The sequence below is a fragment of the Cherax quadricarinatus genome, chromosome 30 (assembly GCF_038502225.1).
Source record: "Cherax quadricarinatus isolate ZL_2023a chromosome 30, ASM3850222v1, whole genome shotgun sequence".
In the NCBI taxonomy this organism is placed as follows: domain Eukaryota; kingdom Metazoa; phylum Arthropoda; class Malacostraca; order Decapoda; family Parastacidae; genus Cherax; species Cherax quadricarinatus.
Window position 1 is genome coordinate 10,114,274 of NC_091321.1, and position 27,858 is coordinate 10,142,131.

At 43.0% G+C, this 27,858-nt stretch overlaps 1 protein-coding gene across 4 annotated transcripts in view; it reads left to right on the forward strand.

Annotated features, from left to right (window-relative positions):
• Positions 1 to 10,297: 10,297 nt before the first annotated feature.
• Positions 10,298 to 27,858, forward strand: part of LOC128692623 (proteasome assembly chaperone 3) — a 72,358-nt gene continuing 54,797 nt past the window's right edge. For 2 of the 4 annotated variants that reach the window (XR_011392606.1, XM_053781831.2), the window contains exon 1: positions 26,503 to 26,604. Coding sequence is in view for 3 of the 4 variants with exons in the window: in XM_053781831.2 (XP_053637806.1) it covers positions 26,599 to 26,604 (6 nt within the window). In the remaining variant the exon portion in view is untranslated. Of the gene's footprint in view, positions 10,360 to 10,887; positions 11,090 to 26,502; positions 26,605 to 27,858 lie in introns of those variants that run through there. The other 2 variants (XM_070089887.1, XM_070089886.1) reach the window with 2 other exon arrangements.

A 27,858-nucleotide genomic window follows, 5' to 3' on the forward strand; every position in this document is an offset into this window, starting at 1 on the left:
TGCACCAAATTCACCTTAAACCAGCAAATATTAGGGCCTACAAGACTAGAAAATATGCTGGACCTCATCTTCACTAACAACGACGATCTGATACGTAATATAATTGTATCAAAGACAATACACTCAGGTCATAGCATAGAGGTACAGACATGCATGCACAGGGCTCGTGACCAGCAAAATGTGATCATTCATGAAGGTCTCTTCACAAAATTAAATTTCAATAACAAAAACATACAGTGGGATCAAGTCAACCATGTTCTAAATGAATCAAGCTGGGAAGATATCCTAAACAACACAGATCCGAACATTTGCCTAGAAAAAATGAACTGTGGTTCTTGAGATCTGCTCTAAGATACATTCCATTAAGAAGATGTAAACTAGAAAGAGAGAGATGCTCCCTATACAGACGAAGGTGAAGAGTCACAGAGCTGCTGAGAGGGGCTAGTATTATCTGAAATTGGTTTAGCGCTTGTTTTTTATTATAATTAGCTGTATAGCCCTTGTGGCTTAGCACTTCTTTTTGATTATAATTATCTGAGATAAGAAGGGAGGCACTAGTCAATGAAATTGCAAATATCAAGCTTAAGCTGAAGGAATCTTACAGAAGACAAGAATCAAAGGAAGAACTAAAAGCCATAAAGGAAATTGAAAAAAAAAAATACTTCTCTTATGTCAAATCTAAGGGAAAAACAACATTCAGTATTGGGTCCCTGCTTAGGAGTGATGGGACATAGATGATGGCCAAGAATACGACTCGGTGTTCAGCGAGCCGCTGCCCAGACTAAGGGTTGACAATCCAAATGAATTCTTTATTATGAACGAAACCCAAAATTTGGTCATCTCAAAAATCTCGGATATTATCCTAACTCCACAAGACTTTGAAAAGGCAATAAATGACATGCCCATGCACTCTGCCCCAGGCCCAGACTCGTGGAACTCCATGTTCATCAAGAATTGCAAGAAGCCGCTGTTGCGTGCCTTAAGCATTCTATGGAAAGGGAGCATGGACACGGGTCATCCCACACACACTAAAAACAACAGACATAGCCCCACTCTACAAAGGTGGCAGTACAGCAATTGCAAAGAACTACAGACCAATAGCACTAACATCCCATATCATAAAAATCTTTGAGAGGGTTCTAAGCAAGATCGCCAACCACCCAGATACCCATCAATTAGACAACCCAGGGCAACACGGGTTTAGAGCAGGTCGCTCCTGCTTGTCCCAGCTACTGGACCACTATGGCAAGGTCCTGAATGCTGTAGAGGATCAACAAAATGCAGATTTAGTATACACAGACTTTGCAACAAATGTGACCATGGTGTAATAATGCACAAAATGCGTGATAAAGGAATAACGGGAAAAGTTAGTAGATTGATCTATAACTTCCTGACAAATAGAACACAAATACTAATAGTAAACAAAGTCCCAGGCAGCTACAGTGAAAATCTCTTGTTCCACAAGGCACAGTACGCACTCCCATTCCATTCCTCATCCTCATATCTGACATAGAAATGTAAGGCATAGCTCCATGTCATCCTTCGCAGATGACACCCAGATTGCCATGGCAGTGACCTCCATCGAAGACATTGCAAGACTCCAAGTGGACATAAACCAAATCTTCAAATGGGCCACTCAAAACAAAATGAAGTTCAATGAGGAGAAATTTCAACTACTCAGATATGGAAAACTTGAGGAAATTAAAAATGTATCGGGGTATATGACAAATTCTAACCATACAATAGAGCAAAAAAGTAATGTGAAGGACCTGGGAGTGATAATGTCAGAGGATCTCGCCTTCAAAGACCACAGCAATGTATCTACCGCATCTGCTAGGAAAATGATAGGATGGATAATGAGAACCTTCAAAACTAGGGATGCCAAGCTCATGATTCTCTTCAAATCGCTTGTTCTCTCTAGGCTGGAATACTGCTGTACACTAACGGCCCCCTTCAAGGCTGACGACATTGCTGACCTGGAGACTGTACAAAGAACTTTCACGAGACACATAAGTACGATAAGGCACCTAAATTCCTGGAAATGGTTGAAGGTTCTTGATCTGTATTCCCCGGAATGCAGGCGAGAGAGATACATGATAATATACACTTGGAAGGTCCTGGAGGGATTGGTACCAAATCTGCACACAAAAATATCTTCCTTTGAAAGCAAAAGACTGCAGGAGATGCAACATTCCTCCAATAAAAAGCAGGGGCGCCATGACTACATTGAGAGACAACACAGTAAGTGTCTGGGGTCCAAGACTGTTCAACTGCCTCCCAGCATACATAAGGGGGATTACTAATAGACCCCTGGCTGTCTTCAAGAAGGCACTGGATAGGCACCTAAAGTCAGTACTTGACTAACCGGGCTATGGGTTGTACGTCAGCTTGTGTGCGGGCAGCAGTAACAGCCTGGTTGATCAGACCCTGATCCACCATGAGGCTTGGTCTCAGACCGAGCCGCGGGGGGCGTTGACCCCCGAAACCCCCTCCAGGTAAACTATTACTCTACTGTTTCTAGTACTACTACTTATTTAATATTTTTGTTGCCACAACCTTACTGTTACTATTTCTACTTCGATCTTTACTACTTTTACTACAGTTAATTACTATTACTGTATAACAAGTTGTAATATTATTTTCTACTACTGTACTCTTATAGCTACTGTAGTGCTATGACTATACTTATATTTCTAATGTTATTACTTTATTTACTATGTGTATACCTGGAGTGGGTTTCGGGGGTCAACGCCCCCACGGCCCGGTCTGTGACCAGGCCTCATGACAGATCAGGGCTTATCAACCAGGCTGCTGCTTTTTTTTTTTTGTACGTGTTGAAGTGTTCACAAATATTGTGTGTAAGTTTCAGTAAGATAGCCCAAAAAACAACTGAGAAAAAAATGTTTACTGAAAGTGACATTTGGCAAGAACCCCGGCCTAAATGGCACTAAGAAAGGTGGTTTTGGGACTTGGTAGTCATAAAACAACCCTAGTGCGATATTTCTTCGAATGCAGACCCTGCAAATATCTCATCTTTAGTCTACAAAAAAATAAAGCTGCTAAGTTTTTGACATGTTGCAAAATATCTTGCCCTTTACTCCCTTCAAGGAAGGTTCCTTGATGCTGGTGAGGGGCTCTTGATCTAGGAAATTGGATCTGTGCTCCACTTCCCCGAATTAAGCCTAAATACCTTCCACACGCACCCCCCACAGGCTCTGTATAATCCTACGGGTTTAGCGCTTCCCCCTTGATTATCATCATATCATTGCCCTTTACTCCCACACAAATCCCAAAATATTTGGAATATGTCCATGTTGCATTTGCCAAATTGTAGAACAAACATTGTTTTATGATTCCTGTTAAAATTATTTCATTTGGTAAGTAAGTTCAGTAATAAAGTCTGGGCTTCATGAAAAAAGCTGTATAATCCTCCGGGTTTAGCGCTTCCCCTTGATTATTATAATAATAATAATAATAATAATTCATGAAATAAATCGATAACTTACTTCCCAGATAGTCACCGAAAACGCGGGCCACCCTCCTGGCTCGGGGAAAAAAATTACGAGAAAATAGTCTTTTTTCAGTGTTTTCTAGGTTCCTTGATGTTGGTGAGGGGCTCTTGATTTAGGGAATTGGATCTGTGCTCCAGTTCCCCGAATTAAGCCTGAATGCCTTCCACATCCCCCCCCAGGCGCTGTATAATCCTCCGGGTTTAGCGCTTCCCCCTTGATTATAATAATAATAATTCTTATGAAACTAATGACCTAGTGCAGTTAGCCTTACAAATACTCCATTTTCTCTTATCCAGGACCGAAGAACTCGTATAGGAAGAGGGTATGGTCAGAACGGTAATAATTTGATAAGGTCGGACTGACTGCGACAGCTCGCCATATGGCCTATTTTATTCATTCTAGAATATATATCATGTTTCCATGTTATTTATATTGTTTATTATGTCATATTAGATCAATTGTGATAGATAAATAAGCCGTAGAGTTGATGTTAGCGTAATAATGAAGCATTTTCTCTCGCCTCCCGAGAGCGAAGAATTCTTGCTGACGTAATAAGAACATAAGAATGTAGGAACACTGCAGAAGGCCTACTGGCCCATACGAGGCAGGTCCTTATCAAAACGATCTCTACCTAAAGCCACCCAAGAAATAACTCCCGTACATCAAATGTTCCCAGACGATTCCTGATTGGCTCCCTGACTGTGTATTAGCTCTGCCCACTCCCTTATGATGCCAAATCGTCAATTATATTAGAAAGAATAAAAAGAAATGGCAAAGCAAAAACTAAAAAAAAATCTCAAAATTTACTGCATATGAGCAGGCGTGCTACACGCGGCGGCGTCACCATACATTTTATAAAGGATTATAATTCCTTGTGCAGCGCTGTATAGCCCTTGTGGCTTAGCGCTTCTTTTTGATTATAATAATAATATAATTCCTTGTAAGAACATTGTAGAACATTGATTCTTATAGCAGAGTGTTGCCAAAGAGTTAAGCAGGAACACCTCAGTTTTCAGTTTAATATCTTTATTTTGTAGGTAGTAAGTTGGTAGAGAGCAGCCACCCAGGGAGGTACTACTATCCTACCAAATGAGTGTGGAACTCAAACCTGAATTGTTTTGCATGATGATAGGATTGCTGGTGTCTTTTTCAGTCTCATAAACATGCAAGGTTGCAGGTATGTCTTGCTACCTCTACCTACACTTAGGTCACACTACACATGCATGTACAAGCATATATACACTAACCCCTCTGGGTTTTCTGTTTTCTTCCTAGTTCTTGTTCTTGGAGATAAGCCTGCTTATCTCCATGGGGAAGTGGAACAGAATTCTTCCTCCGTAAGCTGTGTGTCGTAGGAGGCGACTAAACTTCCGGGAACAATGGGCTAGTAACCCCTTCTCCTGAATAAATTACTAGAAACAAGAAAAAGAAAAACTTCATAAAACTGGGAGGTTTGAACATGTGCGGATGTAGTGCAGATGATAAGAAAGAAATGATTGCTAATGTTATGAATGAAAAGAAGTTGGATGTCCTGGCCCTAAGCGAAACAGCTGAAGGGGGTAGGAGAGTTTCAGTGGGGAGAAATAAATGGGATTAAGTCAGGAGTATCTGTGAGAGTCAGAGCTAAGGAAGGGGCAGCAATAATGTTGAAGGATCAATTATGGAGAGAGAAGAGGGAATATAAATATAAATTCAAGGATTATGTGGATTAAAATAAGGGTAGGATGTGAAAAGTGGGTCATAATAAGTGTGTAAGCACCTGGAGAAGAGAGGAGTGTAGAGGAGAGCGATTTTGGGAGATGTTAAGCGAGTGTGTAGGAACTTTCGAGTCAAGTGAGAGAGTAATTGTGGTAGGGGACATATGCTAAAGTAGGTGAAACGTTTAAAGAAGGTGTAGTAGGTAAGTTTGAAGTGCCAGGTGTAAATGATAGTGGGGAGCATTTGATTGAACTTTGCATAGAAAGGGGTTTGGTTGTAGGTAACATATTTCAAGAAGAGGATAAATAAGTATACAAGATATGATACAGGGCGTAATGACAGTAAGTAAGTTTATTCAGGTATACACAAATACAGTTACATAGAATTATCATACATAGCAGCATATGTGTAGAGAACCTAGGATAACCCAAAAAAGTCAGACAGAGTGACTTAGTTTGTTGGACTACGTTTTGGAAAATAAAAGATTGTTGGGTAGACTTCAGGATGTACATGTTTATAGAGGGGCCACAGATATATCAGATCACTTTTTAGTTGTAGCTACAGTGAGAGTAACTGCTGGATGGGATACAAGGAAAATGGAAGCAAGTAAAAGAGAGGTGAAGGTTTATAAACTAAACCAGGAGGCAGTTAGGCCCATAATGCCTAGGCATAATAGAGGCTCTCTTTGTACTGCAACCCATTATTGTAAATACATAATCTCATTGTAATACTTGCAAATAAATAAATAAATTTGAATTTGAAAAGATATAAACAACTGTTGGAGGACAGATGGACTAGTGTGAGTATAGGCAATGGGGTAGAAGATGCATGGGGGTAAGGTTAGGAATACAGTGTTAAGAGTGAGGAAATGGTATGGTGATACCGACAAGATGTGGAAAAAGACACTTATGTACAGTTCAGGACATTTATTAAAGGAAACGTTTCGCCACGAGTGGCTTCTTCAGTCCTAATACAGAGAAAACTAAGAAAACACACATATATATAGTGGTGGGAGTCAGGTGAGGTGAAGCGTGGGTAGAGGTGGTAATAGTAGTAATGGAACTAAGGAGGTGAGGTTAGAGAGGGACCTGGATCTGGAACCTACTATTAAATTTACTCTAGAGGAGGAGAAGGACAACCAGTTACCTTTTCTCGACGTTCTCTTACGCACAGGGGAAAGCAAACTTTCTTTTAAAGTCTACCGGAAGCCTACCTACAAGAATGATCTTCTACATTTCTTCTCTCACCATGACACAAGAACTAAAAGAGGGGTAGTTATTGGCTTCTTTCTGAGAGCCTACAGAATTTCCAGTCCGCAGTTCCTCGAAGAAGAATGTACATACATCACCAACTCTTTTAGTTCACTACACTTTCCCCTACACTTCATACGTGACTGCAGGAAACGTGCAACACGTATCCTCAGCAAGACCAACACCTATCAAATTGAAGAAAAGCCTCCAAGTTACATCGTTTTACCGGTCAGCAACGTTGCCACTAATGTTTCAAAATGGTTTGACAGAAAACTGGCTAAAATATCTACCAGCTCTTCAACTACTATTAGGAACCTGATACAAAAACCCAAGCATGATTCTAGCACAAGTGCAGGAATCTACACTATTCCATGTGGGGGGTGTGACAAAGTATATGTAGGGGAAACAGCCAGAACTCTGGACATTAGAATAGCAGAACACAAAAATGCTTGCAGAAATGATGACCGCAAAAACGCATGTGTTCAACATAGAGACGATGTTGGACACCTCATGAAATTCAATGAAGCTAAACTAGTTATTAAAGAAGACGACTTAAGACGGAGAAAATGCATTGAAGCTGCACTAATTTCTGTCAGTAACACTATAAAGCAAAAATCCGGTAGTTACAGTATTTCAAAATTACTAAGCAAGAGGATATTACCCATCCTGGGAACTGGTGTTACTTGATGCCAGCAGGTCCCTCTCTAACCTCACCTCCTTAGTTCCATTACTACTATTACCACCTCTACCCACGCTTCACCTCACCTGACTCCCACCACTATATATATGTGTGTTTTCTTAGTTTTCTCTGTATTAGGACTGAAGAAGCCACTCGTGGCGAAACGTTTCCTTTAATAAATGTCCTGAACTGTACATAAGTGTCTTTTTCCACAGTGTTAAGAGTGTTCAGCAGAAGTTTGTGGTTACAGGAAAGTGGGTGCAGGAGGGAAGAAAAGCAATTGATGAAATGATGTAAAGAGAGTAGTAAGAGAGAAAAAGTTAGCATATGGGAGCTTTTACAAAGTAGAAGCGATGCAAGGAGGGAGGAGTATATGGAGAGAAAAAGAGAGGTTAAACAATGTAAAAAGAGAGCAAATGAGAGAGTGGGTGAGATGTTATCAACAAATTTTGTTGAAAATAAGAAAACGCTTTGAAGTGAGATTAATAAATTGAGAAAGCCTAGAGAACGAATGGATTTGTTAGTCAAAAATAGGAGAGGAGAGTTATTAAATGGAGAGTTAGAGGTATCAGGAAGATGGAGGGAATATTTTGAGGAATTGCTAAATGTTGAAGATAGGGAAGCTGTGATTTCGTGTATAGGGCAAGGAGGAATAATATCTTATAGAAGTGAAGAAGAACCAGTTGTGAGTGTGGGAGAAGTGTGTGGGGCAGTGGGTAAAATGAAATGGGTTAAAGCAGCTGGGGTTGATGGGATAAAGATAGAAATGTTAAAAGCAGGTGGGGATATAATTTTGGAGTGGTTAGTGCTTTTATTTAATAAATGTATGGAAGAGGGTAAGGTACCTAGGGATTGGCAGAGAGCATGCATAGTTCCCTTGTATAAAGGCAAAGAGGACAAAAGAGAGTGTAAAAAATTTAGGGGAATAAGTCTGTTGAGTATACCTGGTAAAGTGTATGGTAGTTATTATTGAAAGAATTAAGAGTAGATGGAGAGCAGGATAGATGAATAAGGAGGAGGCTTTAGGAAGGGTAGGGGGTGAGTAGACCAAGTGTTTGCAGTGAAACATATAGGTGAACAGTATTTAGATAAGGGTAAAGTGGTTTTTGTGGCATTTATAGATTTGGAAAAGGTGTATAATAGGGTGGATAGGGGGGCAATGTAGCAGATGTTGCAAATGTGTGGAATTGGAGGTAGGTTATTGAAAGCAGTGAAGAGTCTTTACGAGGATAGTGAGGCTCAAGTTAGAGTGTGTAGGCAAGAGGGAGATTATTTCCCAGTAAAAGTAGGCCTTAGACAGGGATGTGTGATGTCACCATGGTTATTCAATATATTTATAGATGGAGTTGTAAGAGAAGTGAATGCTCGGGTGTTGACAAGAGGTGTGGGGTTAAAAGATAAAGAATCTAACACAAAGTGGGAGTTGTCACAGTTGCTCTTTGCTCTTGACACTGTGCTTTTGGGAGATTCTGAAGAGAAGTTGCAGAGATTGGTTGATGAGTTTGGTAGGATATGTAAAAGAAGAAAATTGAAAGTGGATATAGGAAAGAGTAAGGTGATGAGGATAAAATTAGGTAACAGAAGATTGGATATCAAATTGGAGGGAGAGAGTATGGAGGAGGTGAATGTATTCAGATATTTGGGAGTGGACGTGTCAGCAGATGGGTCTATGAAAGATGAGGTGAATCACAGAATTGACGAGGGTAAAAAGGTGAGTGGTGCACTGAGGAGTCTGTGGAGACAAACAACTTTATTCATGAAAGCAAAGAGGAGAATGTATGAGAGTATAGTTATACCAGCGCTCTTGTATGGGTGTGAGGCATGGGCGCCGAATGTTGCAACAAGGAGAAAGCTGGAGGCAATGGAGATGTCATGTCTGAGGGCATTGCGTGGTGTGGTGTGAATATAATGCAGAGAATCTGTAGTTTGGAGATTAGGAGGTGTGGGATTACCAAAACTATTATCTAGAGGGCTGAGGAGGGGTTACTAAGATGGTTTGGACATGTAGAGAGGATGGAACAAAATAGAATGACTTTGAGAGTGTATAAATCTGTAGTAAAGGGAAGGCGGGTAGGGGTCGGCCTAGGAAAGGTTGGAGGGAGGGGTTAAAGGAAGTTTTGTGTGCGAGGGGCTTGAACTTCCTGCAAGCGTGCGTGAGTGTATTAGATAGGAACAAATGGAGACAAATGGTTTTTAGAACTTGACGTGCTGTAGGAGTGTAAGTAAAGTAACATTTATGAAGGGATTCAGGGAAACCGGCAGGCCGGACTTGAGTCCTGGAGATGGGATGTACAGTGCTGGCCCTCTGAAGGAGGGGTGTTAATGTTGCAGTTTTATAGCTGTAGTGTAAGCATGCCTCAGGCAAGACAGTGATGGAGTGAATGATGAAAGTTTTTCCTTTTCGGGCCACCCTGCCTTGGTAGGAAATGGCCAATGTGTTAATAATATGTAATATATATAATCTTGCATCCCATACCCATCCTGTGGGTGGTAGTCCACAGTTACAGAGGTACATAACACCTCTAAATAGACCTATCCCTACTGGCTAACTCTCCCCATAATATAATACTGACCCATAAGCTAGTAGGAACACCCCTAAATAGGCCTATCCCTACTGGCTTAACTCTCCCCATAATACTGACCCATAGGCCAGCAGAAACAGTCCTAAATAGGCCTGTTCCTACTGGATTAACTCCCCACATGAATATAATACTGCACATGATGAAAAATGAATACGACCCATATGCCAATTTGTTATTAATATGACCAGTACGGTTTTAACACTTCCCTCAATGTTAAAATAATTTGCCCTTCATGTAGAGTACTAGTGATAAAATAGTACCACTAGTACTCTGGTGATGAGAGTGGTGACCTGAAGAGAGGTTCCTTGAAAGTGGTGGTGAGGGTCTCTTGATCCAAGGAATGTGATCTATGCCACCTGGGAATGAAATTATCCTCCCAGGTGGTCCATGACCTCCACGGGTTGAGCGCTCCACCATGAGTAGTACTGATAGTGATGGTGTAGTAGTGCCATCTAGTGGTGGTAGTCAGAGTTAGTCAGGTTATCAGTGGTGTTATAGTGAAGGTCAGGACAGTGACCAACCTCAAGGTCACTAAAAGTCAGTTAACCTTTAGTGGTCGTATAGGAGAGACGTTGGTCCTCCTCTTGCCGCCCTGCCGGCTTTACCGCTTCCTCAACCTCTTAATACACCTAAGTAACGTAAGTATTGTCTATTGACGTGTTTGTAAGTACAACAGCAGAGTTGAGCTACGGCTCCTGGTTCCCGCCACCAGTTTGATAACTAAATTATTTTAATAGTCTTAATTTTCTTTGGGGTCTAATGTCTTGAAGGGGGGTGATTGACCTTAGTGGAGGGGTTTTGACGCGAGGAACTGGAGCTACTCCCCTTCCTCTGATCAAACAATAACTCACACTAGGCGTGACATAAACCATAATGGTGTATGTAGTTCTGGGCTATTTTTTTCCATTACTGAAAAATAACTTGGTCTATTGATCCAAGAAACTTGCGCCTTGTGATCCAGATATAGACTTCCATGTAAATAAATTGTTAGTCATCAGGTGTATGTGAAAGAAATATTGATTAAAGAAAATATAGTTTTACTATGTTAAACATTAATGGGTATATCAGTCAGGCAGTAATGTTAGTTTATATTACATGGTAATGTTTGTGTGTGTAATGTTATAATATTTGTGTATGTATGTGTAATGATGGTTATAATGTTCCAGGTGTGGTAATTGCTGCGCCTGGCTGTCTGCTGTAACAGTGATCAATACAGCAACATTGACCAGTCTGGGGAGTGGAGATAACCATACTAGTAAATGGTCTGACCCATAACATTTAGTGTTATACCTGGAGAGGGTTACTCCGGGTATGTGGAGATGCAGCAGCTGGAGATGTCGTCAGAGGTGGGCGGGGCCCACTTGTAAGGTATTTCCAGGTTACAAGTCCTCTAAAATTTGGTTATTGAAGCAGATAGTAATTGTATTAAGTGGGAAGGTGGTGGTGAGAGTATAAGAAAGATTGTAAGCTATTGATATCAAAAGTAGCTCAGTGGGAAGTATTAGCTTATCTCACGACCAAAGATGAAATCTCTGGCCAGGACATAGAGGAATGTATTGTGTAGGTTACCTTGAATGGGGTGGAGATAAAAATTGGAGAAATGGGTTGTAAAGTTTAGAACTGAAGACTGATTGATTAGATTTTAGGAAGTTTTAGTTAGTCTAATACCTTTATTATGCAGTCTATACCCATCCTGCAAGAGTGTAGGAAGCAGAGATGAAATGTGTGATATATCATGGTTCAGTTGGTAGTGGCGTCAACTGAAGAACCCGGGTTCGATCCCGGCCACAAGTGGGCATGTTCCCTTATATCCATTGGCACCGCTCACATAGAGGAGGAACACTGCATCAGGCCTACTGGTATGGGTCGCATCCTGGGGGAGTATAAATATCCTAATGTAAATGTCATAGATGTCATCCTGACTTAGAACATAAGAAAGGGGGAACACTACAGTAAGCCTGGGCATACTTGATTGGGTAATTGTGTTAATCTGTCGGGTTGATAATTATACTAAGATAGTGTGGTGTGATAAGGGTAATGGCAGAAGTCTCGATGCCGGGTGTAAGGAAAGCCTATTAAATCAGGCATATCCATTATTAAGACAACACTGAAGCAGGCCTATTGACCCATACTAAGTAGATCCAACTCCCAACCACTCATTTGTCTAACCTATATGTAAAACTACACAACCAAAGTTTTAGCTTCACATGACTGGATAAATTTTCCTTAGGCAGAATATATTATAGCCATAAAATCAATAACAATACATGTATCTCAGAAATGTGGAATTAACCACACCTACCTATTTTCAGTAGAGTTGTAGAGGACCTGGCCAAGTAATTTTATGCTTTGAAGTCCCAAAAATATTTTCAGTAGTATAACCTTGTGGGTTTAGCGCTTACGACTCCAGTCTGTTAGAGCGTCTTGGGGGGGGGGGGTAGCATTTTTGAAATTGGGTTACACAGTATATATTTACAGACTTTGTAGGCTGATCTTACCTAGACCCCCCTTGATCTTATCTTCACCTCTTCATCTCCCCTTGCGCCACCACTGCTCTGCAAATTAGTAGGCAATATACCTGGAGTATGCTACATACTCGTTTCTACTATCAAAATAACTTATAGATTTAGGTGGTGCTAAGTAGGATAGGGAAGGTATAGAACTGGAGAACCTGCTATATACATTATGAATGCATATAGCAGGGGACAGTAATCTCCCCCGAAGGAATAGGGTCCGTAGAACTATGACATGCCTTGGAACCCAACAACGACCTTCAGAAACTGTGGAATCTGTTTTTGCATTTGGTTTCTGTGGGGATGCTGGTAGGTTCCGGGCTTTGGGTAGTGGTTGCGGTGGGTGTTCTACGTATTTTATGACTTTGGCGAACCTAACGTTGCTTTGTTTACTAAGTTCACAAAACTGACGTGTGAGGAGGAAACTGGATAGTTTTGAGACCACTTTCGACTGCACCTGGCCTTAGTTTTGATACCTTTTTACCTGGACCAGATTTTTCTAACTTGCATTTTCACATTATAAATGGTGTATAATACCAAGTTGGTAAGAGACATTGTGACAGGTATCATTATTCATGAAGTGATTTCGCTTGGGGAGTAGGCTTTCTGTTGCCTACAGAGGTGACAACAATCCTGGAGACTAAATTGGACGGTTAATTTTGAGATGTACCCTCCAACCTTGATGTATGTCTCTTAGCCCGACTTTTTATTTACTTATAATTTCTTGCCTAACCTTGGCCAGTAGGAATATTGGGATTGCTTTTCATGTCTTTTGTAAGCTCCTGATGAACTTTATTATTGAAAGTTAGCTTGTCGCAATCTCCCCTGTTTTTTTTTGTGCTGACACTATTTCAGCTACGAATATTGTTACTATTACTACTACCTCCACTACTACCAAGACTTACTGCTAGACATACTACCAGCACTTCTATTTTTGCCAGTACTAATACTACCACCATTAATATTACCGCAAATCTTACCAGTTGTACCTATACTAATTTTATTACTACTACTGCGTTTACTGCAACTGTCTATACCACTACTATTTTTTGAAACTTGATCGCCTGACGTCCTTTGTAATTTCACCCCTCCCCATCCATGGTTTTTGCGACCTGTCTTGTGGTCTATTATACTTTTTGACCCTTGGTCTGACTTGATACTCGTTCAAGAGAAATCAAATGATCGTCTCGAATTGCTTCTCCATTGTCTGTTTTCTTTAGTGTAAATGGTTTTCTCTATTAAGGTAGTTAGGATAATAGAACTGGAGAATCTGCTATATGCATTATGAATGCATATAGCAGGGGAGAGTAATCTCCCCCGAAGGCATAGATTACGTAGAACTGTGGGCCTTGGAACCCACCAACGACCTTCAGAAACTGTGGAATCTGTTATTGTACGCGGCTTTTGTGGGGATGTTGGTGGGTTTCGGGCTTTGGGTAGTGGTTGCGGTGGGTGTTCTATGTATTTTATGCCTTTGGCCAAACTGTGCAAAGCTAAATGTTGATTCATTGAGTTGACACAATTTCATCATTTTGGAAAATTTAAGCGGCGTTCAGGTTCCTATGAATATAAAAGTATTAGCGTTCAGAATTGCATTTGGTTTGATAGTAAGTAGTCAAGTCTAACGCTTGTGGCAGCAGACGTTAATGATGAAAATAATGAAAACCTCTGTGATCTGAAGTTAGTCGGCAGAAAGGTTTCACTAACATCAGCATCAGATGAGTATAGTTAAGGGGGGGGGGAGTGATTTAGTGGTATTAGTGAGAATAGAATTATTAACTCTGCTGGGTTAGAAATCCAGAAAAATTGAGGTAGTGTGTGGGGGCTTGAATGTAGTGGTCCTCAAGTTGTGCCTGGCAGGTAAGGTAGGTTATTAATTCAGGCTAGCATAGTAGTGTGTTGAGACTAGTATACGGCAGGCCTCCAACTGGTTAGACAACCCATAGTATTGGTTGCTGAACTAGTGTGCTATGAGGGGCGTGGAAGTGTAGGAGTACAATTGTATCTTTACACAAGCAGTTGCAAGTACCCTCTCCTCCCTTGAGGAATGTTTGATCAAACCTGATTGCCTAGGTTGTCTATAACCCCTATGGGTAATATAGATATAGTTACGGGAAATTATTTGGGTAAATGTGCACGTATGTAAAAGTTTGAATGGGGTGAGCGGTAAACTCTCAAGGGGCAGGTCGATGGAAGTCAATCAGGTTTGATTCATTGATTCAGATGCGAGTAGTGCAAGTTGATAAATCTTTTCCAGTGAGACGCCTACATTTAAGGGATCTGTTTGGGAGTTTAGCCTCCAACTTCTTTAATTGCATCAGTCCTCCCGACAAACAAGACATTAGAACACTGGAAACAAGAAGTGATCATAACTTGTTAGAAGACTTGTGCATGCGGAAGTGTTGGTGGTGAAGATAGAGATGTACATGATTTTCTACTGTCCAGCGTCGAAACAATGTTGTCAGGAAGCAAACACCAGGTCATGAAATTTTAAAATGTATCATACCTCAAACTATTAATAATGGCAGTATTGAGGCTATCCGCCTTACTACTATTGTTAGTAGGGTTGGGGTAGGTATATATATATATATTTTTCCCCCGAGCTTAAAGCTCCTGAATTGTGTGCATGTTCTCCTGCTGACAAATACAGCACTTGAGGCTTGTCTCAGTCATTTCCTTTATCTATTTCTTGCGTGTTCCTTGAACATTTCTTTACTGTGATAAACACTATTTATTACATTCTAATTAATGCTCTTAAATTTATGGAATCTTGTAGGTTGAAGATATTCTCCCTGTCGTGGGCAGCTGCTGCGTGGTGTCGGCCATGATGTGGGCAGCTGCTGCGTGGTGTCGGCCATGATGTGGGCAGCTGCTGCGTGGTGTCGGCCATGATGTGGGCATTGCTGCGTGGTGTCGGCCATGATGTGGGCAGCTGCTGCGTGGTGTCGGCCATGATGTGGGCAGCTGCTGCGTGGTGTCGGCCATGATGTGGGCAGCTGCTGCGTGGTGTCGGCCATGATGTGGGCAGCTGCTGCGTGGTGTCGGCCATGATGTGGGCAGCTGCTGCGTGGTGTCGGCCATGATGTGGGCAGCTGCTGCGTGGTGTCGGCCATGATGTGGGCAGCTGCTGCGTGGTGTCGGCCATGATGTGGGCAGCTGCTGCGTGGTGTCGGCCATGATGTGGGCAGCTGCTGCGTGGTGTCGGCCATGATGTGGGCAGCTGCTGCGTGGTGTCGGCCATGATGTGGGCAGCTGCTGCGTGGTGTCGGCCATGATGTGGGCAGCTGCTGCGTGGTGTCGGCCATGATGTGGGCAGCTGCTGCGTGGTGTCGGCCATGATGTGGGCAGCTGCTGCGTGGTGTCGGCCATGATGTGGGCAGCTGCTGCGTGGTGTCGGCCATGATGTGGGCAGCTGCTGCGTGGTGTCGGCCATGATGTGGGCAGCTGCTGCGTGGTGTCGGCCATGATGTGGGCAGCTGCTGCGTGGTGTCGGCCATGATGTGGGCAGCTGCTGCGTGGTGTCGGCCATGATGTGGGCAGCTGCTGCGTGGTGTCGGCCATGATGTGGGCAGCTGCTGCGTGGTGTCGGCCATGATGTGGGCAGCTGCTGCGTGGTGTCGGCCATGATGTGGGCAGCTGCTGCGTGGTGTCGGCCATGATGTGGGCAGCTGCTGCGTGGTGTCGGCCATGATGTGGGCAGCTGCTGCGTGGTGTCGGCCATGATGTGGGCAGCTGCAAGTCTTCAGAGATGTCATCACCAGCAGCAACACGCCAAAACAGTGTCTGCAAAGATAAAAGTATGGAAGTACTAGATTACTCATGAACTGCAGTAAGCAATAGTTTGAAGTTTAAATATGCATTTAGAATGCTTCCTTAAACATTTCGTAGAAAAAATTGCTAAAATATTTTCAAAGCTGATTTATCAAAAATCATCATGAAATTGGAGTAATCCAAGTTTTTTACATTACCACAAGTTGATGGAACTGGAGGAGCTGGGGGTATTGATGTGGTGGATGGTAGTGACTAGTGGCGCCACTGTTATTGACCTCCATGGCTAAATGGCGCCATTGACCTGGGGAGGGGGGTGATGACGTCAGTAGTTAGTGGGGAGGGGGAAAGTCATTAGGGGAAGGGTCAGGGGTTGACTGCTTGTGGAGGGGTATTTGGGGGTGAGTAGTTAGTTGTTACTAGTGGGAGGGTGATGGGGAGGGGGTAGGGAGGATGGTCGTCACTTGATAGTTACTAATGGACTAACAGTCTTGTTACTGTGTGTTAACGTGGCTTGAACTTTGATATTTGAAACGCCCTGGACACGAGCCCAAAGACGCTCGTTTGTCATATATTCGTAATTCTAATGAACAATGTCTATGGACTTGTGTTGAAAACAGTCTCCTTAATATTGGGCTTACGTATTTGACATCTCTTGTGGGTTTAGTGCTTAGTTTTGATAGTAGCGGTAGTAGTAATAATATCTTTATTTCATATTTTCACAACATGGCGCAGTCTGTGAGAAGGCGTTTGCACACGGTGTGCATTGAATTGTTGCGTGGTGCGATAACGCCTCAGTCTGCACAAGTGCTTTTACCGCAAATTATCCGTGACACCTATGGTGTTGCGGATCAAGAACTGTATGGTGTGGCACTAAATGGTGCCTATCGTATTTTCGTCAAGCTGAGATCAGCTGGAGTGTATGAACGGCTGGTTGACAAGTACCAGGACAGGAGCATGGACGTTAATTCAGCGATACGTGTTCGCCTAATCGACGTGTCTAAGCATTACACATGGGTGAAAGTCCGAAATGTGCCATTTGAGGCGGACGAGACTGATCTGCGGTATGTATTTGAACAGTATGGACCTGTACACCTGGCTATGGCTGGTAAATGGACGGATGGGGCGTATGCCGGCTTGCCGGATGGTACGTTCACGATCAAGATGGCGTTGAGGCATGCCATCCCGTCTTACGTCATACTGGACGCATTTAGGACACAGGTAATGGTGTACTACGCTGGGCAGCAGAAGACGTGTAGGTTATGTGGTGCATATGACCATATGGCGGCCCAGTGTGGGAGATGGCAGCGGAGAAAGGACCTAGGTAGTGAGATGGTGAAAGAGCCAGAACCAGAGGTGGGTCATGCTGATGAGTCACCTGTACATAGAAGTGGCACTTCCTGGAGTGAGGAAGTGGAGCGTGAGCTGCCACTGGTGGGTACCAGCCCATCACTGTCACAGTGGGAAGTGAGGCATCTGCCTTGGAGAACGGGAAGACTGTGCAGATTGGTGACGTGCGGGTAGAGGGAGGCCTACTGGTGAACGTGCAGGAAAAATCCCTTGAGAAGCAGGTTTCTGAGGATAACTTGAGTATGGTGAGGAGTACTGTTCAGATTGAAGATGAGCAACTTGGAAGATTGGCGAACATGGCAGATGACTAGCCAGGAGTGGTGGAAGTGATTGAGGTGACTGCTGAGATTCACAGGGAGGCATCCAGTGAGTTAGAAATGGATGCAGAGTGTCAACCGTAAGAGGGCGGCGACATATTCCGACTTGGATGATGTTTTGACCCCGGCACAGAGACCGGGGAAAAAGCCGTGGGTTGATGTGGTGCGTGGGAGCACTAAAGGTACGCCTGGTCAGGTGTTGGATCAGGGGAAGCCACTAGTGGGCAGTGGAGAGAAAAGTGGACGAAGCAGACACACTGAAAGCATGTCAGTGAAAGGTGAAAAGGGGCAGAGGGTGAAATCACATAAGTAGGTTTCCGGCGCATGACAGTGAATATTAATGGATTGTGTGCGAGTGAGAAGCGTTTGTGGGTAAAGGGATTTTTAAGACGTTATGCTATAGACATTGTTTTTGTGCAGGAACATAATTTCAAGCTGGGAAAGGAATTGGAGGTGGATGGGTACAGAGTGTTTGTGATGTATTCGGAGCGAATGAAGGGAGGGGTGGGAATCCTGATCCGAGAGACGAGCCCGTTTGTTGTTCTTCGGAGTGAAGGGGGGGGGTCGTGTGTTAAGAATAGGTGGGTGGTGGAGAGGTGAGCGGATGGCAGTCGTTTGTGTGTATGTGCCGGCTGAGAATGATGTAAGGGTAAAGAATGAATTTGTGAATAACGTATTGGTATATTATTTGCGGTCATTACCGTCAGTGACAATAGTTGGTGGCGACTGGAACTGTGTGGTGCGCAGGAAGGATGTGGAACCGAGAGGGGCAGGGTGTTTTTTGGCAGGTTTAGGGGATCTTTTGAGAGGTGTGGGATTGAGGGATATAGTTGATGGAGGGGATTGCGAGATAGAGCACACATTTCATAGAAAGGGATATGCTGCACGATTAGATAGGTTGTATGTGACAAGGGGAGTGAGGGTGACGCGGGTGCAGACGGTGAATGTCGTTTATTCAGATCATAGGGCAGTTTATGCTGATTTAAATTGGGATGGTTTGCCTAAGAGATATTTGGGGTACTGGAAGCTGAATGTACGACTACTGGGTGAGGGGGTGGAGGGAGGGGATTTTGAAAGTTTGTGGGAGGACTTATGGGGTGGGGGTAAGAGTGCAAGCAATTTATTGGGGTGGTGGGATGGGGTTGCGAAGACGAGGATCAGGCAATATTATGTGCGAAGGGGAAAGAATGAGGCATGGATGACATATGGGCTTCAACAGTATTTAGAGGGGCGGTTGCAGGGTTGTTATCAGAGGGGTGCTGTGACAGGTGTGTATCCAATGGAGGAAATTGAAGCATTAAAGTGGCAGATAAGGGATATGCACAATGAGAGATTTGATGAGGCGAGGGTGCAAGGTGGGTTAGAGGAGGCGATTTGGGGTGACAGGCCGTCAGCCTGTGTGTTACGGGGTCAGCGGAGACGCAGGTTGGCAATGGAAATTGATAAGCTGGTAGTACACGAGAACTTAGGTGGGTATACGAAGGGTCAGGAGTTGAGAACTACTGAGGGTATGAGTGGTTTTATGGATAGTTGGTTTGGAAAATATTTGCGGAGTGTAGGAGTGAACGGTGAGGATTTAGAGAGATTGGGAGAGAATGTATCTTGTGTGCTGTGGAAGTGATCGTATGGCATTGGGAGGGGATATTGAAGAGGGGGAGGTATGGAGAGCTTTGGAGAATATGGCGAGAGGTAAAGCGCCAGGTATAGATGGGTTACCTTGTGAATTCTATGTGAAGCATTGGAGTGTGTTGAAGGATTTTTTAGTGAACCTGATGAATGTGATGAAAAGTGAGGGGAGGATGGGTGAGTTGCAGCGTACTGCAGTAGTAGTATTGATTCCAAAAGGGGAAGGCCCTACTACAGTGCAGAACTACAGGGCGTTGTCGTTGTGTGCTGATTATAAGATATTCGCAAAAATCTTTGGGAACAGGCTGAAGTGCGTGATAGAGTTGTTGCGAGAGGTCAGTATGGGGTGCCTGGAAGGACGATGTATGAGGGACATGGAATAATAAAAGATTTTGTGGAAAGTATGGAGGGGGAGAATGAAATGGGGGGAGGTGTCTTAGCATTGGATTGGCAGGCTGCGTATGATTGCGTAGAACGGAAGGCACTGTGGCATATCTTACAGAGGCAGGGTTTTGGGGAAGAGATGGTAAGTTGGATTGAGACTTTGTATAATAGGGTAGGTGTACGTGTGCAGGTGAATGGGAAATTGGGTGAGTGGGTTTCAATGGGTAGAGGCATAAGGCAGGGTTGTCCTCTCTCTCAACTGTTGTTTGCTTGTATACAGGACCCTTTTTATAGGGCAGTGGGGCGATGTTTAGGGGTGGTACGTGGTGTGGAGAATGGTGGGATGGGAATAATAGGGTATGTGGATGATACAACAATTCTAATGAGCAGGGAGGAAAGTTTACATGAGGTGGAGGATGTAATTGGTGGTTTTGAAGGTGTTACAGGTTTAAAAGTGAATGTGGTGAAATCGAAATTATTGGTCTTAGGGAATTGGGTAGGGAGGGCGCGATGGGAAACAGCTGTGCGTTGGTGTGTGGTGGATAGACTAAAGGTGTGTGGGATAATTTATATGGGGAATGCCGGGGAGGCACGGATGATTAATTCTGGGAGGGCAGTGGATAGGTTAAATGTTTAGAGACCCTTGCATTTGACGATACATCAACGTGTAATAGTGGTGAATGTGATGTTATATAGTATGGTCTGGCATGTGGCAGCAGTATATCCGTTGGCAGGACCGGACATAACTAGAATGCTAAAAAAGGTTTTTCGATATATATGGGGTTCTGGGTGTGATTGGTTGGGTAGAAGTGTTATGCTACCGGTCGACAAAGGTGGATTGGGTTTAATAGATATAAGATTAAGGGTTAAGTGTATATATTTGAAGAGGGGGTTTCTCCGAGTGGAAGGTCGTGTGGGGAAGGGTGTGCAAGCATTATATGAGGAGGCACGAAGGTGGTGGGTAGGATCAGAGATGAGAGAGTGTGAGGATGTGCTGCGAGCTTTTTGGATGTAATAAACCCACCTGTATATGAAGCTGTGGGCTGTTTTTAGTTTAGTTTTTATGTATAAGTTTAGTGCTACGGTAGGGAATGTGGAGTTTTCTTTTGTTATATATAATGGATACGTTTCATTGCTTACATTGTCTACATGTATAACTGTGTATTGCGTTTTTCAATAAAATATAAAAAAAAAATATCTTTATTTCTACAAGTACATGGTATACAGGCTTAGCTGACATCAATAACATACTTCTATATAGAAAGCCACTTTTATGCTGAGCATTTCGGGCAAATTAGGTATATTGTATGATTAGTCCATTGTAAGAATAGTGATAATTTAAGGTGTAAATGATTATGTATAACCCATGTGACTAACCTATACCCCGTGCTGGCCCCCTCAGGGTGGGTGAGGCTCTCAGGCACCTGCGAGGCCGCTGTGCTACACCAGCTCAGTGCTAAAGCATGTTAACCAGTACAGCCTTAATTAAGTTTCTTCAGTGGGGTAAGGTGGACGGACCAACGCTGAAGAACTCCTACAAGTTTAGTGCTTTCCGTGAAGAGCTCTTGATCCAAGGAATTGGCGCTGCCTTACCCTTCCTTGGAATAAGACTGATCGTCTTTCCTTTTTGACAGTTCTGGGCATGTTTTCCAGTATAATATGGGGTTAATTTTTTTGTCAACATTTACTTTTTTCCTGGAGCACAACACCGAAAAAGGAGGAGTAGATGTAAAATAGAAAGAGACAGGCGCTCCCTTTACAGGCGACGGAAAAGAATAACAGAGCGGCTAAAAGAGGTCAATATATCTGAAATGCGCAGGGAGACACTGGTCAGAGAAATAGCAAGCATCGAACTTAAGCTAAAAGAATCCTTTAGGAGTCAGGAATCGCGGGAAGAACTAAAAGCCATAAATGAAATCGAAAGAAACCCAAAGTATTTCTTCTCCTATGCCAAATCAAAATCGAGAACAACGTCCAGTATTGGGCCCCTACTTAAACAAGATGGGTCCTACACAGATGACAGCAAGGAAATGAGTGAGCTACTCAAGTCCCAATATGACTCAGTTTTTAGCAAGCCGCTAACCAGACTGAGAGTCGAAGACCAAAATGAATTTTTTATGAGAGAGCCACAAAATTTGACTAACACAAGCCTATCCGATGTTATCCTGACGCCAAATGACTTCGAACAGGCGATAAATGACATGCCCATGCACTCTGCCCCAGGGCCAGACTCATGGAACTCTGTGTTCATCAAGAACTGCAAGAAGCCCCTATCACGAGCCTTTTCCATCCTATGGAGAGGGAGCATGGACACGGGGGTCGTCCCTCAGTTACTAAAAACAACAGACATAGCCCCACTCCACAAAGGGGGCAGTAAAGCAACAGCAAAGAACTACAGACCAATAGCACTAACATCCCATATCATAAAAATCTTTGAAAGGGTCCTAAGAAGCAAGATCACCACCCATCTAGAAACCCATCAGTTACACAACCCAGGGCAACATGGGTTTAGAACAGGTCGCTCCTGTCTGTCTCAACTACTGGATCACTACGACAAGGTCCTAAATGCACTAGAAGACAAAAAGAATGCAGATGTAATATATACAGACTTTGCAAAAGCCTTCGACAAGTGTGACCATGGCGTAATAGCGCACAAAATGCGCGCTAAAGGAATAACAGGAAAAGTCGGTCGATGGATCTATAATTTCCTCACTAACAGAACACAGAGAGTAGTCGTCAACAGAGTAAAGTCCGAGGCAGCTACGGTGAAAAGCTCTGTCCCACAAGGCACAGTACTAGCTCCCATCTTGTTCCTCATCCTCATATCCGACATAGACAAGGATGTCAGCCACAGCACCGTGTCTTCCTTTGCAGATGACACCCGAATCTGCATGACAGTGTCTTCCATTGCAGACACTGAAAGGCTCCAGGCGGACATCAACCAAATCTTTCAGTGGGCTGCAGAAAACAATATGAAGTTCAACGATGAGAAATTTCAATTACTCAGATATGGTAAACATGAGGAAATTAAATCTTCATCAGAGTACAAAACAAATTCTGGCCACAAAATAGAGCGAAACACCAACGTCAAAGACCTAGGAGTGATTATGTCGGAGGATCTCACCTTCAAGGACCATAACATTGTATCAATCGCATCTGCTAGAAAAATGACAGGATGGATAATGAGAACCTTCAAAACTAGGGAGGCCAAGCCCATGATGACACTCTTCAGGTCACTTGTTCTATCTAGGCTGGAATATTGCTGCACTCTAACAGCACCTTTCAAGGCAGGTGAAATTGCCGACCTAGAAAATGTACAGAGAACTTTCACGGCGCGCATAACGGAGATAAAACACCTCAATTACTGGGAGCGCTTGAGGTTTCTAAACCTGTATTCCCTGGAACGCAGGAGGGAGAGATACATGATTATATACACCTGGAAAATCCTAGAGGGACTAGTACCAAACTTGCACACGAAAATCACTCACTACGAAAGCAAAAGACTTGGCAGACGATGCACCATCCCCCCAATGAAAAGCAGGGGTGTCACTAGCACGTTAAGAGACCATACAATAAGTGTCAGGGGCCCGAGACTGTTCAACTGCCTCCCAGCACACATAAGGGGGATTACCAACAGACCCCTGGCAGTCTTCAAGCTGGCACTGGACAAGCAACTAAAGTCAGTTCCTGATCAGCCGGGCTGTGGCTCGTACGTTGGTTTGCGTGCAGCCAGCAGCAACAGCCTGGTTGATCAGGCGCTGATCCACCAGGAGGCCTGGTCACAGACCGGGCCGCGGGGGCGTTGACCCCCGAAACTCTCTCCAGGTAAACTCCAGGTAAACCGTCAGTATTATATTATAAATAGCAAAAATGGTATCTATACCACAGGAATATAGTCACTTGGCAGCAAGCAACTGTCACCAGTCGCACCCTCACTGTATTCCATCCTTCATCACTTCCTCGATGCACTATTGTGCACTTTTTCTCTACACTAGTGTAGGTACCAGTGTAGAATGGTTATTTACTAGTTCACTTTAAGTTCAGATAAGATTCAGTTAGCCACCCAGGATAATTCAAGAAAGTCAGTGCTTCATCAAGGATTGTCTTGTATCCATTGTGGGCCTACCAAACATTAATTAACATGTGGTTATTAGCTAAATCAATCACAGAGCTGGTACCCCCATATTGTGCCCCGTGGCCTGGTGGCAAAGCTCTCGCTTCACACGGTGAGGGTTCGGGTCCGATTTCCGGCGAAGGTGTGGGATCATTGGACGTGTTTACACCTGCTGTACATGTTCACCCATCAGTAAAATGGGTATGTGGGTGTTAGTGGATTGGTGTGGGTCGCATCCTGGGACAAAACTGACCTAATTTGTCCCAAATGCCCTGCATAACAAGGGGCTTTCTATATAGTAAATATATGTCAGTATCAGCTAGGCCTGTATACCTTGTGCATGTACTTGTAGTAAATAAATTATTATTTTATAATAGATTTGTACCCCTGAGAGCTGGATACCCCTCCCCCCAGAGAGAACCATTCAAGACCCCAGTCTTGAAAGGTGGTGGTGCTACTGGTGGGGGTGACGGCGGCGATGATTGTGGTGGTGAAGTCTCTTGGCGTCTGCCGGGAGAGCATGTTATGCCTGCTCAACTCCCTTGTATCTGCGAAGTTCCAAGAAATGTTAAGGAGGGTGCAAATTTTTTTTAGGAGTGATAAAAAAGGAAAACTGAAAATTTTTTAATTTTCTTACCGAAAAATAGTACATAAATCTGGCAACATGTTGATGTAATTAGCTTGTTTCTATCATATTTCTAAGTATGCTTTTCCAAAAATGTTATTTTTTTTTGTTCTTGCTGTCATCAAAAAAGACATGATGACAACTCGTGTTTTTTTTTTCTCCAAAACTTACTCCATTCAAATTCAGGGAGTGATAACAGCTCAGTTCCCTGTGGGCTGTCAACATGTCGGGGTGTGCAACATGCTGAAATGTTGCACGCCATAACCATAGAGTTTTACAGAAAACATAATATACATGTATGTATAACTCGGGAATAAGTTGATGTTATTTTCCATTTTTAGCGAAAAGTATTTATAGGAGTCATGATTTTTTGCACACGTTATTGAGTAATGATGGTTCTGCTAACATGTAAAGGGGATTTGCGATTTTGTTGTTTTTACTGATTTTTTTCTTCCTAGAAAATCCTTATTTTATTGGGTGGCCCGGTGGCCTGGTGGCTAAAGCTCCCGCTTCACACGCGGAGGGCCAGGGTTCGATTCCCGGCGGGTGGAAACATTTCGACACGTTTCCTTACACCTGTTGTCCTGTTCACCTAGCAGCAAATAGGTACCTGGGTGTTAGTCAACTGGTGTGGGTCGCATCCTGGGGGACAAGATTAAGGACCCCAATGGAAATAAGTTAGACAGTCCTCGATGACGCACTGACTTTCTTGGGTTATCCTGGGTGGCTAACCCTCCGGGGTTAAAAATCCGAACGAAATCTTATCTTAAAAAAAAATAGTAAACTTGAGCATTTTTTATTATGACATTTTATTATTGACAATTTTCGCTCAAACGGGGTTAGTACCAAGATTATCTAGACCTTATCTGATGTTAACTAGAGCATTGTACATCTTACCAGTTTTGTAGACAAGGGAGAGTTTTATGCCCTATAGGCAGCGCTGTATAGCCCTTGTGGTTTAGCGCTTCTTTTTTATTATAATAATAGTATGCCCTATAGAATAGGGCACTATTTATTTTTTCTATCTTTTAAGGCCCCTCAAGGAAGGTTCCTTGATGTTGGTGAGGGGCTCTTGATTTAGGGAATTGGAACTGTGCTCCAGTTCCCCGAATTAAGCCTAAATGCCTTCCACATCCCCCCCCTCAGGCGCTGTATAATCCTCCGGGTTTAGCTCTTCCCATATGTATTCCTGTTAACCCTTTGGGGCCTAGTTCCTAGGCCTTTTGTGTATCCATATGCTCTCGCGCTACCGTCCACAGGATGGATATGGGGTGCACAATAAACTAGCCACTTCCTGGAGTTTACCTGGAGAGAGTTTCGGGGGTCAACGCCCCCGCGGCCCGGTCTGTGACCAGGCCTCCTGGTGGATCAGCGCCTGATCAACCAGGCTGTTGCTGCTGGCTGCACGCAAACCAACGTACGAGCCACTTCGGTGGCAAAATCTAAAAAAAATCTAATCCCCCTTGATTATAATAATAATATCTTTTAAGGCAAAAAGTCACTACAAAATATGTAGGCTTCAAATGCTGCTTAAATCACCGTAAAAATTTCGTTGAAATTGGACCAAAAATAGTTTTCGCTGGATAGGTTAGAGCAACAGCTTGGGTTTCCATACAGCGCGATGTGACCCTTGTGAGTTTATCACTGACTTTTAATTGTAATAATAATAAATGGGCTGCCATGGAAAGTTTTGATCCAGCAGAAACTGACTTAAATAAACCTTTTCTTTACTGATATTAATGAAAATAGCTTCCCATCTTAGGCATCTCCGGGAACAGGAGGGAGGGGGGGGGGCTTAATATGATAAAATGATCTGATTTTACGTAATTGTATGTTCTGACTCAGCATAGAAAATAGTACCCCTGTTAAATTACCTGTTTTTAACTTTTAACAACTGAATTTGCTCTCCCTTTATTTAAATTACATGTTACAACTTTAAAGTTTGAACACTTATTTCAAGAACCTAGGTAATCTACACATATGCTAGTATATATGATAATTTATGTAACTGCATTTATGTGTACCTGAATAAAAACTTACATAGCATCTTGGGGTTGTTTTGAAGGTGTGTTAGTGGGGGTTGTGGTGGGGGTTCATCAGGGGTGGATAGGTAGGTGGGGGGGGGGGGGTCAACAGTGGAACACAACACTGCAGTTCATAGTTGCTTCTCTTCGTGTTTTATGCAGGTAAAAAATCCAAGCCTGTCACCTACTTAATCAGTTGCTTGTGGTTGTTTCAGTACATTAGTACTTCGTAGTCTGCTGTGTGACACAACAATGAAATTCATTGTGACTGTTGGGTTGTTAGGTACTATTTCATCACTATATTTTCGGTGCATGAGAATGTGATTTTTTAATCATCGGTTGTATTGTTGTATGTTAGTATGTCTTCAACCATTAAAAGCTGTTTTATTGTATTAGTCTGACATCGTTTTGGGTGTCCTGCAGTTCGATCACTAGGGACTCTGCTCACACACCGAGGTCCGTGGCTCGATCCCCGGTATGTAAGTTTATTCAGGTATACGCTTGCTCTTCATGGTACTCTGCCTTGGCAAAAGAAACTGAAAGACTGCAAATCACCCAGAACAAAATTGTAAGATTCATCCTGGGCCTGGGACCAAGAGAACATGTAGGCCAGAATGAATTACAGCAGTTGGATATGCTGAATGTTAAGACAGTAAAACAAGTGAAGCTAAATCATGTGTATAAAATTGCTCACAAACAGTGTCCAGAATATCTTGCTGTCAGTTTTGTCAAGGTTGGGAACCAAAGCAGTCATAGTACTAGGGGGAGAGAACACAACTTTGTAGTACCCACAGTCAGTGGCCAGGCTTCAAACACCTTTTATTGTACAGCAATAAATAATAATAATAATAATAATAATAATAATTATTTACTACAAGTACATGTACATGGTTTACAGTCCTAGCTGACAACAATGACATACTACTACATAGAAAGCCACTTTGTTATGCTGAGCATCTCGGGCAAATTAGGTCAGTGTCCCAGGATGCGACCCACACCAGTCGACTAGCACCCAGGTACCCATTTTACTGATGGGGAACATAGACAACAGGTGGAAAGAAACACGCCCAATGTTTCTACTCTGGCTGGGAATCGAACCCAGGCCCTCACCGTGTGAAGCGAGAAGAGTGCCAAAAGGTGTCTGATGAATGTAGCTACAGAAAAGGAGGGGAATGATTTTCTATTTTTTAGCTAACATAATGTAAATTTTACCTTATTCCTAGTAATGACCCTCGTATTGTAGATAGTCTTAATGACCCTCGTGTAGTGGATAGTCTTTTTAGTATGATAATAAGATGTTATCTTCATTATAGAATAATAAAAAAATATTATAACCTGTATATTATAATTATAAGGTAAAAGGACCCCAATGGAAATATGTCACACTGTCTGACTTTTCTGGGTTATCCTAGGTTC